Below are 17,189 nucleotides of genomic sequence, written 5' to 3' on the forward strand. Positions count from 1 at the left end.
GACCATGGGGTTGCTTTTTTAGATTTGGGGTTCTATGGTCATGGGTGTGATGATTTGAGAGTGTGGGATGTGGGATGTGACTTTTGCAAGTCTGGCCTGGCTTTAATGTGGGCCATAGAGTGCGACCATGGGGTTGCTTTTTTAGATTTGGGGTTCTATGGTCATGGGTGTGATGATTTGAGAGTGTGGGATGTGGGATGTGACTTTTGCAAGTCTGGCCTGGCTTTAATGTGGGCCATAGAGTGTGACCATGGGGTTGCTTTGGTCATGGGTGTGATGCCAGAGAGTGTCACCTTGGGGTTGGTTGCTTTGCTCATGGCTGTGATGATTTGAGAGCTCCCCCTCCTCCTGCCTGTCTCTGAGAAGCCAGAACCATCAAAGATAAGAAAAAAACCTTTTTTTCTTTGTCCTTTAGAAAGTTTAGAATGGACCTGCCAGTCATTGTTAAGCTCTTTAGTGCCTCAGGCAACTTGTATTGTAGGGTACTTAGCTTAAAAGGCCTCTATTGTGCCTTTGTTTTGACTTGCAGGTTCAGTCTGAGGTCTTGGAACGCATTAGTTATTTTCAATGGGAAAAGCGCTTCGGGTTACGAAATTTTCGGCTTACGAAAGAAATAGCGGAACGAATTAATTTCGTAACCCGGGGTACCAGTGTATTTGAGAGAGATCCCATACAATAAATTATTTACAGATTCACATAAAACAACTCAGACACACAAAACACTATATATACTATTGTTCCTGAAATAATTTTTTATTTATTCACTATATTTCTTGTCATGAGCATCATTTTTCACATTCTGTGTGACTTCTAACACATCCTTTATTTGTTAAAATCCCAGTCTGCATAAGGCTGTTTCAAATAATTTTAAGCCCTAAATCTTATTTACTATGAAAACATCTCTTCTGATTAATAAACAGAAATGTGACTGGTTTAAAAAATACTTACGAGTAAAAAATATTAAATCCTGTTAAATTATAAGCAGCATCACTAAAAAAGTGTAGCAATGCATAGCCAGATGTAGTAACTACTTCAGGTACAGTTTCATTTCCACGTATTTCTGGAACTATAAGACCACTGCAAGAGATTAAACATCAATTATTCATAGTACCAATAAGATCTGCAATAAAAAGTTAGGGATCTGAATAAATCAGGTGAGTGCTCAACATAATTTGGAAACATACCAGAACTTCATTATATTGCATCGATTGAGTGCAGAAACTCACACACACAAAATGAGACAAGATTTTCTAAATACGTAGTTATAATTTCAAAGATTTTTCAGATTCCTATTTATTGCAATTTAAATACTAGACATTTTCAGAAAGCTGTACACAGTTTGAAATAAGAAAAATTAGCAGAAGTAGAAACTGACTGAAATGAATAGGAAGGAATAAAAAAATTAGTTTGTGGATGTCATTATTAAACAGAATCTTACTGACTCAGCAAGTGTTAAAACTGGTAAGTCGATAGCAGGTACTCAACACCCTCCAAACTACAAGTTTCCTTCCTACAGAAACGTGCATTGTTTTTATCCATTCATTTAAATGAGCTTACTTGAATCCAATAAAAGTATTCTTAGTTTTATTTGTAATAAGGCAGAGAATAAAGCAGGATGGGATGCACAAGGAAATTAAATGTAATGAAGAACAGGTTGTTTACCTATAACTGTGGTCTTCATCTGTACCCTCACACAAATGGACATTCTTCCCAAGTGGCCTTTGTGCCAGTGCAGAGACCTCATTCAGGATCTTCTAGAGTTGAGTAGCTTGGTAGGAACCCAGCTCCCTCCCACATACCATGCATATCCCACCCCACCAAGCCTGTCCCCTCAGTTTTGAAGTCCACTGTGAAATCTACAGAGACCAAAGAGAGGTGATGTAGGGTGAGTTTGTGCGAGGGCACAGATGACCAGTCTAAGAACCACAGTTAGAAGTAAGCAACCTGTTCTTCATAGTCTCTGTGCCTCACACAAATGGGTGACTGAGAAGCTAACCATAGGATGGAAGGTCTCTGAACAAGGAAGAACAATCCAGGAAAGATGATGGTAGTAATAGTAATTGCAGTAATAGGTAGAGAGGATAATATCTTCACTCAGATGGAATTGCAAAATCACTTGGGAAGAAAAGCATTGTCTGGACACAGAACCACCTTGTCCAGATGGCAAACAAGAAATGGTTAATCAAAACACAGAGCTGTGAGCTCATTTGCTCATCTTCAGAGGTTATAGCTAGGAAGAATGTAACCTTTTAGGTAGGTGCTCACCAATAGTAACAAATGGCTCAAAAGGCTTGTGTGTCAGGTGCAAAAGAGACAATGACCAGAATGATATAGATGCCCTTGAGAAAGTATATAACCACTGGTTTGGAGAAAAGAGTGGTCAAAGTTGAGGACAGTGGTTGGAAAGCCACAGTCATTGCCAGGTAAATTTTCAGTGATGAAACAGCCAGCCCTTGCTGACATAAATGGAGCAGAATGGCCATCCCACCTCCAGACATTTGTCCATATCTGTGGTGTAAAGGTTGGTTTGGATCTTGATGAGCACCTTGGACACCGTTTGGATGGAAGGGACATTTCTGGAAACACCTCTACAGGCCTTGCGACCTGGGGGGTTCGCAGAAAGAAATTGCCCTTTGGTCTGGCTTGAAGAAATATCCCAACTATAATCTTTGCAGATTAGGAAGGGGGACTTCTGGTTAGGCTTCCTTATGCGAGCAGACAACGAACAACCCAACTTTTGGATTGTCGTTGAGGGCCCAGGTGTTATCGTCCTTGATAAGTTGCAGAGGTGGTCTGAGGTAAGACACTGGATGCAGCTTCTCCCACACTTGGTTCTTGTTAAGATATTAGTTGCCGTACCATTAAAAAATTAATAAATAGGTCAATAAATGGCCCTGTTTTACCCCATACATCTTGTTTCTGGTCTCATTATTCTAGGGGTTGGGTAGCAAAATGTAGTACAGCATTTGTGTGGGAAATATGCAAGCTTGCATGGCTATCTACCAATGATAGTGGAGACCAGGGAGGACTCTGATACCGGAAGCAAGAACGTCAGTAGTGCAATTAGTTATAGTAATGGTACTGGTTCCAGTATGAGCTTGAACAGGAATGAAACGAACTCTGGTGCTCCAGCCGCAGACATTCATGCAGGCAATAGTCAATGTAAGATACCAAAAATATTGTTAGTCTTCCTGATACCAATGCACACGATCTCTCTCTGTAGGTCAACTTAGAGGAACTCTGTAACCCTGTGCTTGGTTACAGAGGCAGTCCACATCACACAGGTGAGACCCAATGTCAAGTAGATACGTAGACCGAGGTTCTGGTGCAGACAACAGCACTGCTTGGACTAAAGGAAACATCAGAACATCCATCTGTACCATGGGTGCTATAGATGGAACAGCAAATGTTGATGTGGTGGGGACCTTACTAGTGGTGCAACTGGTGTTGATATTGATCAATGCTTTGAATATTCAGACTGCTTCTTCAGTCCCACGTCCCTCTGTCCTGCTGATACTGAGGGCTCTGGGGAAACCTGGCCTGGTGCAGACTTAGCAAACTGCCATTCTTACATCTCTGTGTTGAAGCCACTTCTTCTCCTGATGGAATTGTGGCAGTTGATGGAGTTGTCAATGCTGAAGAAGTAGGCAATGCCATTGAGATGAATGGAACCATTGGTTGTGCAATTGAGGTGGTCAAAATTGATGTTGTCAGTACGAATGGTGTCTTGATCTTGCTCAGCTTGGAGAGCAACACAGAAGCCAAACGTAAAGGCTAGTTGGAAGCAGCCTGATTGGCTGTTTGAAAGGATTCTCCCAACACTATATTTTTAAACAAGAAGCTCAGGCTTTTAGGAATTGTGATTTATAGCCCCTACAAATGGAGGACTTCTCAACAATATGACCTTCTCCTAAGCACAACAGTGCTGAGAGTGTCTTTTGGAGAGTGAAACCTTTCAACTGCATGAGGCACAGCCCTTGAAAAGGGAGGTAGAGGCTATAGAAATGGGAAAGAGGGAAGAATTGAAACGGAACTTATAAAGTAAAGTGAAATATTTCATTTTTATATGATTGAGAGTGAAGGAAAAGAAGAAATAGCATACTTAAGAAAGTGTGATATAATAGTAAAAGAAGAGAAAAGAAGGTAGGAACTACTCAGCCACGATGAGAACCAAATGATGTCTTTCTACTGGCTGATGGACAGAAACTGAGGGTACAGTAGCTTGGTGAGTCTCTGTGTAGGTGCAAGACCCCTTTATGTGAAGCACAAAGACCACAAAGAAGAACTGCAGGTTCACAGAAGAAATGGCTCAAAATTAAATCTGGAGAAAAGCAGGGGAGAAAAACCTGCAGTCCTCCAAAAGTCAAAGAACAATGAGTACATACATTCATCATTGGCCACACTGGCTAGGGCTGACAGGAACTGAAGCCCTGATGAAGAAGGATAAAGAAGGATTTAAACTATATTAACAGAACATAAAGCCAGGTGAAGAGATGAACATTTAAACTGTCTAACATTAAACTGTCTTGTCAAGCCGCAAATGTTTCCATGTATTTGTAATTAAAAGCTATTAAACTGAAACACTCACCTAAATACAGCTATTAAAGGTGCATATATTGAATCTCCATCATAAACATACATATGGTCCCAACTACATTCTGTAGCAAAGTGATTAAATCTTAATCTTAAAACTGAATTAGGACTAGAGAAGGAAAAGGAAAAGAGAGAAAGCATTAAAACATTAAAAGTGGCTTTTCACAAGCAATCTATCTTCTAATAAAATATATCTAAAATATTATAATTTATTATTATTATTATTATTATTATTATTATTATTATTATTACTGTTAATCTGGTTGAATAGAATATTGTATGGACACAGCATTTTTCAGTGAGTTCCCTATATGCATCTATTAACAGTAAACACACATTTGAAGCCATAAGTAATTTGAGAAGATGCAATTATTTCATGGAAACTTACAGAATTAAGAACACACAGATAATCTCCATCCAACAACAGCCTGCAAACAATGCATGTGTTCATGTGCTCCCACCCTACCACTCCTTTTCTCCTCTTCCTGTCACGCAGCTGGCTTCTGCTAGGGACACTAATTTTCAAGGACATTGATTTCAGAATATGTATGTTGTAAAGGTAACTGCACACAGGACTTACATCATCACTGGGAAGTTGCCAGGGCCAAGAACCACTTGGCACCAATGCCTATATGATGCTCCTACCCTTGGTTTGGCATGGCAAAAGAACCTATGCATGGGAAAATGCCCATTATGTTAAAATTTCCCACGTCTCACAGCACTCAATAAAGCATCTATGTATCTGCAATCCACCTTGCCATGAACACATCTAAACCTGGAGATAGCGCTAGGAATGCAAGCAATATAGGTTAAGCTTTCCTGACCTAATATGTATTTCTGGTGTGTTTATTCATAAATTCATCAGGATATTATCAATTTTTTCTGAAGGCTAATAGCATTAGTAAATATTGATCATGGAGACATGCTATGTAGGATCAACAATATTCTTTATATAAAACTATATTCTAGAGTTGTTAACAGTTACAATTTACATTATATTTTAATGCAAAACATGTACTTACTATCCTTCAATTAACCATGTGCATTTAGTTTTGTATTTGTAATTTATTGGTCCATCTGTTAAATATCCAGAAGATTCAGTTAACCTAAAAAAGAATAAACCAGGAATAATTAGTCCTACAAGCCAGTTTTTCTTCTTGTTAAGAATATACCTGTAATAAAACACAAATTGACGTAAAAACTGCCTATGTTTTACAGTTTGCTAATATTTCTCAATGCCTTGCTTGAAACGGTTTGCAAACATAACCATAAAGCCATAGACCTCTGTCCAATGTTATTGATATAAACCGTCCAATGTTTCTTGTGGGTTGACACCAGAAAGAAACAATGAATGAAAGGCATGGAAATTTCACAGTCAGAGAACCACCACAGAATAAATCTAACCCCAAAACCTCCTTACCGTACATCCATCTGGAGCAATAAATTCAAGCAATAAATTGACATTATATTTGCAAAGTGTTCCCAAAGATGCACTGGAGCCCTGCCTAAAATACAACAGGAAACTTGCATATTGAAGAGTACTAAAGTAATGACACCACCTCACAGCATTCCAAAACTGATGATGTTGGATAATATGTTAATTTTACACAAAAACACACGGCTAAATTAACTTGTATTTAGGATTTATACAAAACACAACATGTTAATAGCTGGTTCTCAACTCTGTTGATCATGAATTTCAACTGTTCTTTATTATTATTCTGAAAACCTGATGACCTTTGCCAGACAACCCTAATTCATCTTCGAATAAACTGTAACAGCAGTAAAAGAAAAAAAAATATCATGCCTCACTTTTAAGTACTTTCCCCTCTCCCCCTTCCAAAAAGAAAACTACTCAATAATTCTTTATAGCAACAAATACTAATTTTGAAAGAAACACACACTTCTCCAGGACAATGAATAGTTTCCTGCAATCTCGAGCTAATGTAGTATTTTTTTTTTATTCTGGCAAGATTGTGTACCTCTCTAAGGATTCCTCTCCTTCACTTCCTGTGAAAGAGTACTGTAATTTTGTGGATTGTTTACTTAATGCTGCAAATCTAAATGTTTAGGGCAGAAATTCTTTACAAAAACAATTAAACAGAATTTCACCATGATATGGTGAATTGTTCCTTAGATATTTAGATTGTATTATATTAATGAAATTTTATTTAGTCACAGTGTGGGAGACCCAAAGCATATTCCTAATTTGTAAATTAAGCATGCTGCTTCATTCATTACACAAGCAGACTTTCTGCCTGATTCATGAAACTGGCAAAATCTCTGCCTAATTCGTATAATTACACAACTGAAGACAACATCTCTGCCTAATTCACTTAATATGCAGTTTTTGATCGCTGCATGAGAAAACATCCATGAAGTAAATCAAGAGTTGCTAATTTCATAAATCAGGCAAAGTCTCTGACCAGTTTATCAAACCTTTCTTAACTTTTACAGATTAGCCAGGAGCTTTGCCAGCTATTTAACATAATTTTTATAATGACAAAGTGATGAATGCAACAAGAGGGATCAACAGAAAATGTCCACACACACACACACCTCCAAATCTCCTGTATCACTGTTGTCCAGTTTCAGAAAATACACCCTTTTTAAATTTGCCTTTTATGCTCATTAATTCACTGAATCACTGAAGCAAGGCAGAAGGAAATATAGTCACTCTGAACCCTGTTCTCTACAACTTCTTGTGTATGTTCCTAGCACTCTCTGTTGGACACTCATAACATAGGAGCTCTGTTGGCACAGTGGCTAAATGCCAGTACTGCAGCCACTAACAAGGTTATGAGTTCAATCCCACCCAGGAGCTCAGGGCCCACTCAGCCTAGCATCCTTCTGAGGTCACTACAATGAGTAACCAACTCCAAATCTCCTTTATCACTGGGAGCCATTAGCTTACAGTTGTAGACTGCTTAGTGTGGTATATAAATGTGGTATATAAATGAAGCTATTGCTATAACATTTATTTTCCCAGATGGTCTCCCAGATGGTATACATATGTGTAAACGTGACTTCCATACTAAATAGTAAGAAAGTACAGAACTGTATTGTTCCTTATCTGGATACTAGAGCTTTGAAGGTTGAATTTCCTCTAAAGAATCCACAATGTCTCCCATTATTTTCCTTTTCCCTTATGAAAAATTTAGGCTATTCATTTGACATACCCAGATACCTCTGCTTCCCTTTTTAAAAGAAGAAACAATTGATAAATCACAAAACACCTTGTCACAGCCATTTAGCTTCATACATCAAAATGGCCATTAACTGTTTGTGCCTCTTTCATCCATCATTTTTAGTTTTCTATTTGCTTATTAGCACATAAACATGCAAAGATGACTATTTAAAAATTCAAGGCTTTTTGCATTTCCTAAAAGAAGCAAACCTGAAATTCCAAAAGAGAACCCTCAAACAGTTGCTTCTTTATCCAGTGTGTCCTTCTCTCATTTCCTAGTGAGACAAACGAAGCTTTTATAGACATACTCTAAGGCTGGAATCCTTGGTGGCTTCTTGTAATAGTGTAAGTAAGAGGTTTGATAATAATACATTATAATTCCTTCCCACCCCCACATTGTACAGTGAGGTATCCTACCTCCATGCAATAGTTTTCTCAAGACTCCACAACAGCTGCCAGATGGTGCCAGATACAACTTCCCTGAACCAAACCACCACAAATTGGCCAGGCAGATGTACCAGAGAGTTCTGTCTTGTCCCCATAAACCTCCTGTGCAAGTATGCTCTTCAAGCTTTACACTCTGCCAGCACTAAAGAGGATCTCAGTTTGAATATATACCCCCAACCCAGGTGGCCTATATCATACATCAATACAGAAAGAGGTATCCATAAAGCAATGTACCAGTTCACCAAAAGCATGTGCCCTTCACTATCTAGGAAGAAGGACACTAATAAGCTCAAATTTGCCTTTTTCTCAAGCTCAAATTTGTACTGCTTTTGGAGAAGCTATGAAACAGATGTCTCTCAGCTATTCCTTATCTCCTCAAAGCCATGTGAGTTCAAGAAATCCCTGCCTCTCTTATTTAATATCCCCGTGCCTAACAGAGGACCTTTGAGAGAGAAAATGCAACCATAAAGGAAGGAAGACAATTAAGCAATAACTTGTAGACTCTGTACAATGAGAAGCTGGATATTAAATAAAAATTTGTGGAGCCTGTAACCTAAGGAAGGAAGGAAAAAAGGAAGGACATAAGCAACTTTCCCCAGGGAGTCATTTTGTGAAGGCTCAACTGCACCCAGTTTTTCTAGCAATAATCAGCTCCTGAGCTAAATGATTTTCTGAGAAATGAGACACAGCACTTTGTGTTCTGAGTTTGTACAAGGGAGAGTAAGAGCTCAGTTCCTACATTCTTTTGGAAAACAGTTGCTCTACCAGTCTGCAACAGAAGCTGCCGTTCTATTTATTTTCTCCTGACTGTCTCTTATAAATGGGAAATACAAATACATAACAATAGAACAAAATATTCTTCTTTAATAAATGCCATCTAAATAAATATCTATAATATTTTCCTGTAATAACATTTGGACACTACAGTTTCATAGATGAGGAGACATGTATAGGTATGGTACTGCTAATTCTCTACTGGGGCAGAAACACCAGAACTTCCAAACCAATAGCCATTACTCTCTTATACAACATAAAACTTTCACAAAATGTTGACCATCTTCCTTAAAACTTTTTCTCTGAGCCACTAATTTCTATATCCTCAAAAGAAAAAAAATCATTTTTCTTTCTCTTTCTACTCTGTACATTCCTCAGTTCAGCTTCAGTAATTTGAACAGCTTGGCTCACACAGATGTGTGATGTTTGCAGAGGAGACTCTTCAAGCCTAAAACGTTATCCCAACTCATACATACTACAGTTGGCCCTCCACATCTGGAGCTTTGACTTTTGCGGTTTTGATTATTGGCAGGTTTGATTAATATGTTCTTTCTAGAAATCTCTAGGTCTTCCAGAGAAATTCTGCTGGAAATTGACCATAGAGTTGCACTGGAGTATCTAGAGATTACTAGAGAAAACACTTCTCTAGGCATTTGTAGGTCTTCCAGCTTGATTCTATAGTAAACCTTTGGCAAATGTTGACCATAGAGTTGCACTGAAGGACTTAGAAAAAGTAGGGGTTTTTTATTTGCAGTTTTTCCACTTTCATGGGGGTCCTGTGCCCCTAACCCAGGCAAATGTGGAGGGCCTACTGTATTTTCTTTTTTCCCCCATATTTTATTTATTTTATTTTTAATCAACTTCAAATACAGCACATTTCATTTGATTTTCCAGGAATCCATGGTAATGCCGGTAGTAGATTAGGAAAAGGAAGGCACAAACTTTGTCTAATTCCATTAAAGAAGTTCAACTAACTCAATATTCCCGTGTATGATCTTAATTTTTCTCCCATAATTTCACTGTATTTTTCCATTTTTCATCATATTGTTGAGATGTTCTATAACTGTCATACATAGATAATGTATCTAAAATGGCTAATTCATTTAACTTTATAATCCATTCATCTTCCATAGGTATTATGGTAGACTTCCAATATTTTGCATATAGGCTTGCCTGGGGACGGGACTTTCCCGGGTTGGGGTGGGGCCGCACGGTCCTGCCCCGGTTTGGCCCCGCCCCCGGGACACCCCCCCCCAGCAAGGCCCTGGAGGCTGGGGCTTGGGAGATGCTGTCTCCCAGGCCCCTTTGGAGGCCCTGGAAGCGGCTCCGCGATCGCGGAGCATGTCTCCAAGGCCTCTGGGGCTTGGGAGAAGCTGTCTCCCAGGCCCCTTTGGAGGCCCTGGAAGCGGCTCCGCAGTCGGAGCTCCGGCTGCGGGGTCCTCCAAGGCCTCTGCGAGGTTGGGGAGGAGGCCGCTTGCCATCGCGGCGATCACTGTGATGACAGGCGGCCCCCACACTCTTTCCCGGCCTGGGAGCAAGCCAAGGCTTCCTCCCAAGCCGGGAAGGAGAAGGAGGACAAAGTTCAAAAATGTAGGACCTTTTTTTTTTTTAAATTTCCTGGCCAGGAAATTTTTTAAAAAGTCCTACATTTTTGAACCTTGTCCTACATTTGTCCCGGTTTGGAGGTCCTCAGCTATGGCAACCCTATTTGCATAGCACAATCGGGCAGTGGTGATCATATATAACAATACACTCACTTCATCCTGAACTAAATTATCCAAAATTATATCTCTTATATTCAATTTAAAAAAAAGTTCAGGTTTTAATGGCCTACTGTATTTTTAAGAAAACTGTATCACAGATGTTAAAAGCTAGATTATTTGAAGAGACCTGAGTAAAGTTAATAACAGAAGTGTGGTTATGGAGCAGGGAGGAAATTAAGGCATTCACAAGACCACCTTGCATTATTTACAACAATAATTATTATAACTCTGTGCAAAGATAATTTAGTAAATTACTAATACACTGAAATTATATACACAGGGCTTCTAAAACTATTATTGTAATTTATTGTACTATACAAAGAATTATTGTAAAACTAATATTGTAACTATCATTGTAATCTCTGATAGATTTACAAAACCGTATAATTCACTGTAGTATTGTATGAGCATAATAAATACTTAAAATCTATACATTGAAACCAATGAAACTTAGCACTGTTTCACAAAGTGTCTCCTATGTGCAAACATCCACAGTGTTTTCCTGGATGCATATGCCTCTGATTATATGAGAACATGTGAAATAGGTGGCAACTTTTGAGTGATTATTACAGCTGAAAAAATCATTGCCCTCCGCCAAGCATGAAAAGTGACCAGCTTCCTTCTCAATTGTATAGCTAAAGAGATAGTGGGGATCCTTTATGTAGTTGTCTAGATTACCCTCCTCCAAAAATTGGTTCATGTTCATCGTTCCCCCAGGATGCCTGAAAGCTCACAACTCCTACCACACTTTTTCTTGAGAAGGGCCAGCTGGGCAGCATTTGGTGTTACTGAGAGAATTGTATAGTACTGTATACTCTGTGCCTATAGGTAGAAAGTGCCACAAGAAGTAGTTAGAGGTGAATCAAGTGTACTGTAGATAGTAAAGGGAATTTATCAAGGTTGGAAAAATATACTCCGTAAGATAGTCCAGTCATCAAGCATTCAAACAAATTAATGAGTATGAAGCACATAAAAGCCAGGGAAAATGAACAGTTGTAAAACTCCCAACAGATGCTGTGGGAATTACAGCAGCCCGAGCTTGGGACACCAGATGTTTAACTGCTCAGTGTTTCTTACTTAAGAGACATTGGCTCCTCCTCTACTGTTCCTTTTCATGATGATGTTCAACAAACGATGGGTGTCTCCTCAGTGTCCCACAACTCCAGCTAAGGTGGCACCCAGCCTGCTAACATTTCTCATCAGCCACTAGCTGCTCAGATTTGGGAGGAGCCATCACCTGGAGCCAGAGACTCTTTTGTATCAGATTTCTCTGTTATGACAAAACACCTTCAAGCAGCACTCTATCGTATATTTATCTCCAAGATTTTGCTATGAGAAAGGCATGAGAAACATCATTTATTGAAGCTTCCCCTTCAACTAGCCAAATCTTCTGTACTGTGGAGATATATAACTACCAGCCCTTTCTAAACCAGTCTTGAATTTTTGTAGTTTCTCATATAAAATAAAATAACAAAAACCATGCTGCATCACATCAAAGACCTATCTAATTTGGCATTCTATCCCCATAACAGGCATCCATGGAAACCCTATAAACAAGACATGAGCAAAATATACTGTATTCATTTTCATTTATGAGCTGCCTTGAATCCCAGGGGGTTGGGGAGGCAAGGGGATAAATAAACGCCTAAGTCAGGGGTAGGCAACCTGCGGCCCGCGGGCCGGATGCGGCCCAGCAAGGCCTTGGGACCGGCCCCCGCCTGGTCCTGCCGCCGATTGCTGCCAGAGCCTTTGGCCTATCAGGAAGAGGCAGGCAAGGGGGGGCAAGCGGCAGGCAAGGGGAACAAGCAGCAGGCAAGGGGGGCAATTGTCTATAGAAGCCTCCGAAACATGCATTTATATTAACATTTTTTAAAAATCAGCAAATTTTTTTACGTGGCCTCCATTTTTAAAAAAATGTGTCCTTCATTTGAAAATTATGTCCTACATTTGTCCTGTTTTATTTAATTAATTATTTATTTTTTTTAAATATATTTAATTATTTAATTTTGGCTTCGGCCCCCCAGTTGTCTGAGGAACAGCAACCCGGCCCCCGGCTCAAAAAGGTTGCCTACCCCTGGCCTAAGTAATAGTCCTAATAGCCCCCTCCATTGCAAGATCTCTAGGAACTATCATTCAGAGGCATACTAGAAACACATGTCAAAATGGACTGTGTGAACTGATTCTTTCTTTTTGTTAAACATAACAAAACTGTTTTGTGCATATCAAGTGTTCCTTTTGACTATGCCTTTTATCTTAAGATAACTTATTATTCACCAAATAAACATTTCCATGAGACTGTAATCATGCAGCAAGTAAAGTTGAACATACACTTTCCAAAACACAAAACAGAAACAGAACGGGAAAAAACACCAATGTTTTAAGTCTATAACTACTACAAATATTACAAAAAGCCAAGCACTGCACAAGAAAAGGTTCATGTTAGCAAAATAGGTCAGGTTTCAGCACCTGATATATGGACTGAATGAAGTGCTGACAGTATCCAAACACAATTCTTCATTCTTTAAATAATTTATCTGCAAGAGAAATCAATGACAATCTAATAGTATTCTGCTGTATCTCAAACAAGCCAGCAGAAACTTAACTCAAATGATGCTACTCTCTGTTCTGTATGTATGTAACAAAAAAAGGTTCCATAAGTGACAAAGATAAAGGTATCTTTCAATGGCTGACAGGAGAGGATCTTACAATGAGGAACACCGATAAAGTATTTTCTAACATCTTTGGTATGAAGGCAATAATCATACTGTTATGACTACCAAGAACTTGCGGAAATACCACTTTAATACAATATTAAGTTTAAAATGTATCAGCCATCTTCCTTCACTAATTTGGAATAACCTGCTCAAAGTCAGTTATCTTAGATATGGCTACTGAGATATTTTAGCTGGTGGAGGGGGGTGGTCAATGACCCTATAAGTTTAGGTTTCAAAAAAACCTTGTGGCAACATATGTAAAGCCATCCTCAACTATGCAAAAAAATATTTTTCCTACTTTCCCTTTGGATCAAGTCAGGGAACAACTGATTAAAATACAATATCCCCAGTTAAAAGAGCATACAAAAGCAATACCTACTAATAACAATAAAGTCATACTCTGACATTTAGAATTTTAAAATCATCTGGATACTGCCAGAAGAGACTAATCTTTACTGCTGTTTTGAACTCAAGCAGTGTATCCAGCTGATGAATCTCCCTCACCAGGCCATTCCACAATTTGGGGCCAACTGAAGAAAATGTCTTCGGGGTAACATTCGTCAGTGTAGCTTTGGCTGACTAAAGTAAATATCCCACAGAAGACCTGAGTATACAGAGAGGATTATACAGGCAATCCCATAGATAACCTGGATCCAAACTATGTAGGGCTTTTAAGGTAACAACCAACACTTCTAACTTGAATTCACAGTCAGTGAACTGGTTTTAATATGATAACTCCTACATATTGGTGTAATATGATCACTCCTAGATGTGCCGGTAACCAATCTGGTTCTCATTTTTTTTTTTTTTTTTTTTTTTTGTTGTTGTTGAACTAAATGAAGTTTCCAAACTTGGTACAAAGATAGCCCAATGTACAATGTGTTGCAGAAGTCCAGCCTTCAAGTTACCAGCATGTGCACTACCATCTTTAGATCCACCAGCTCTAGGAAAGGGTGCAGCTGGTGTCTCAAGCTGATAGTATGTATTCCTGGCCATTTCATCTAGGTTGTCATTTGTAGTGATGGATCCAGAAGGACTTCCAAACTGAACACACTCTTTCAGGGGGGATGCAACCCCCTTAACACTGCTGACATGCCTCCAACCCTGGTTAAGACACTTCACAGTAAACCTCTCCATTTTGCCTGGATTTAGCTTCATTCCCCCCCCCCCCTCAGTATCTATTCCAGGGCATACATTCAGAGATGACACATTATCTTTAGCTGATGCTATTTTTGAAGGCTTGGGGAAGTCCATTTTGGTGTCACTGACATACTTATAACGCCTCACTCCACACCTTCATATGATCTCTCCCAGTGTTTCTTATAGATTACAAAGAGCATTAGGGATAAATGGTACCTTGTGGTATGCTAAATAACAGTTCCTTTTTGAGCACCACCATCTGGAATCTGGATGAGTCCTAGAGAGGCAAGTCTGAAACCCTGCCTCCAATTCTCAAACTATCACCCACACCAAGAGTAAAAAAAATACTTTTCAGGATGTCAGAATATTCTACACATTCTTTTGCAGAAGGTGAGGTTCACCATCACCTCTGGACCTAGAACAACACTGGGATATTCAGCATACCACCTAAGAATTTAAGGGATAGTCAGGCTGGAAACTCAGATTCTATCAAGAAACCCACACAGAAACACAGTATAATATTAAGAAGAAACAACTTCCCACCACTAATGGTGAACCCACTTCTGAGAAAAGCCTAAAAAATTGTCCCCAAGGAAATTCAGTGGCTTCCCCCAATTTCTGTGCACACATCCAGGGCAGAGAATTTCAGGAGACTTTTGTGCTCAGTAATTTAAACTAGGATCTTTGGGATTTCTTCCCAATGACATTTTAGCTTTCATCCTTGAAAATGGTAAAGATGGTATTTCTGCAAATACAAAAACATTTAATAATAACCATCTTATTTGGAAAGCTGCACTGAAACCAAATTTTCTAGGTTAATTGATTAACAGATGAAATTGTGATTCACATACAGTCTTAAATGGACAAAGACTCAGTTGTAACTTCAACAGCAATTAAATATGTAAATGATGCAATCAAAGAGTTCAACGAAGGCTTTCTGAAACAGTGTCTCTCAGTCATTAAAATGCAAACAAATACATGCTCAATATTTTTCAGGCTCTGAAATGGATGATAATTCAGTGCCTTTTAATGTATGAAACATTCAAGAGGGGTTTCTAGAAGCATAGTAATAAATTTAAATCTAGTTTGTTGTACTGTACCTGTGTTAGAAAATGAAACAACAGGGTTGCCAATTTTTAGAATATGCCTTTAATTTTGTCTCCTTCCTTTCCACAAAACGTATCTAATATAATCATATAGGAAGACAGCTGAAAGGTTGGGTTCCACAAGGCATATATAGAGCATTGATACATAACAAAAGTATACAAATAGCCTCTTTGCTGAGAGTCAGAAGGTGAAAACTATGGACACAGTGTTGTTCTCACTTCCTTTGTGTATATTATTCATTAATTTGTTACTACACAATTGTTTCTTTCCCTGAGAAGTAAATTATAAGAAGTTAACGCCATAATTGACTTGGACTGAGAATGTCTGCCAAATTCACCCAATCTTGAGGTATCAGAGACAGACCATTTCTTCATCAAATCCACCAAATATTACAGTATGCCTTCCCTCCAGATGCCAGTAGGATGTGTCCTTACAGTTCTGAGCTGCAATCACTGATCTCCCAGGAGCTTTCAAGGATTGATCCATCTCCTTAAGTCTCAGGTTCTGATCAATAGGGAACCTAATAATTTTAGAAGTAGAATAGGTGCACAATTAAGCTAGCCATAAATCTGCTTTTACTCTATTTGAAGGAATGCCAGACAAGCCTTTTCTTTGTACTGTACAGTGTATATTCTTTTTGAAGGGATGGCAAGATCAAGTATGTCCTCTTTTTTTGTGGTGTGTAATCTGCCACCCTATGGAGGATAACTATTAAAACCTCTCTTATGCAAAGCAGAAGGTACTCTAACACACTCAACAACCTAAGTTTTCCCATTCGTATTCAGCAAGTGTATCATCCAGACCTTATTCACTTGTACTCAAAGAAAATTCAAGAACAAGTAATTTTCACCTTGAATTCTTTATTTTCATAAAGAAAGTCTATCTGAATCAAGTAAAATTAAAGTGAGGCAATACAATCTCATGTCTCCAAAACTGCAAGATGGGAGAGAAGAATAATGAATTCCTGCAACTGTGGCAGATTACCATATATACTCGTGTATAAATCGAAAACAATTTGGCAAAAAAAATTGACCCAAAAACCGGTGTCAATATAAACATGGGTCAATACAATAACCTCCTCAGCCCTGCTGCCTTGTAAAGGAACAGCCAGGCTGGGGAAGAGGAGGCAGGGCAAGCACCCACCCTCCAAGCCTCCTCCAAACCATGGCTGACCTTTGGAGGACAGCTATGGTCAGGAGGAGAGAGGAAGGCTCCCCGAGCCTCGTCCCCACCATGACTGCCTCTTGGGAGACAGCCAGTGTAGGGATGAGGAGTCAGGGCAAGCACTTTTTCCCTAGCCTTTCCCCAGCCTGGCTGAGGGAACAGCTGAGTTGTGGAGGGGGAGGAAGGGTGGCTGATCACCCCTTAAGCTTCCTCCTCAGCCAAGGAGACAGCCAAACTGTGTAGGAGGGAGAGGAAGAGTGAGAGTTTTACCTTCAAATTATCCACAGGTCATATGAAAAT

The 17,189-nt window shown here is 39.1% G+C and overlaps 1 protein-coding gene across 2 annotated transcripts in view; it reads right to left on the reverse strand.

Annotated features, from left to right (window-relative positions):
* Positions 1 to 17,189, reverse strand: part of ATRNL1 (attractin like 1) — a 693,411-nt gene that overhangs the window by 601,806 nt on the left and 74,416 nt on the right. For both annotated transcript variants that reach the window (XM_042457618.1, XM_042457619.1), the window contains exons 2-4: positions 5,616 to 5,699; positions 4,589 to 4,702; positions 949 to 1,077 (exon numbers count right to left, since the gene is read on the reverse strand). In XM_042457618.1, coding sequence (XP_042313552.1) covers positions 949 to 1,077; positions 4,589 to 4,702; positions 5,616 to 5,699 — 327 coding nt within the window. The remainder of the gene's footprint in view (positions 1 to 948; positions 1,078 to 4,588; positions 4,703 to 5,615; positions 5,700 to 17,189) is intronic.

This window comes from Sceloporus undulatus, chromosome 3 (assembly GCF_019175285.1).
Source record: "Sceloporus undulatus isolate JIND9_A2432 ecotype Alabama chromosome 3, SceUnd_v1.1, whole genome shotgun sequence".
NCBI lineage: Eukaryota > Metazoa > Chordata > Lepidosauria > Squamata > Phrynosomatidae > Sceloporus > Sceloporus undulatus.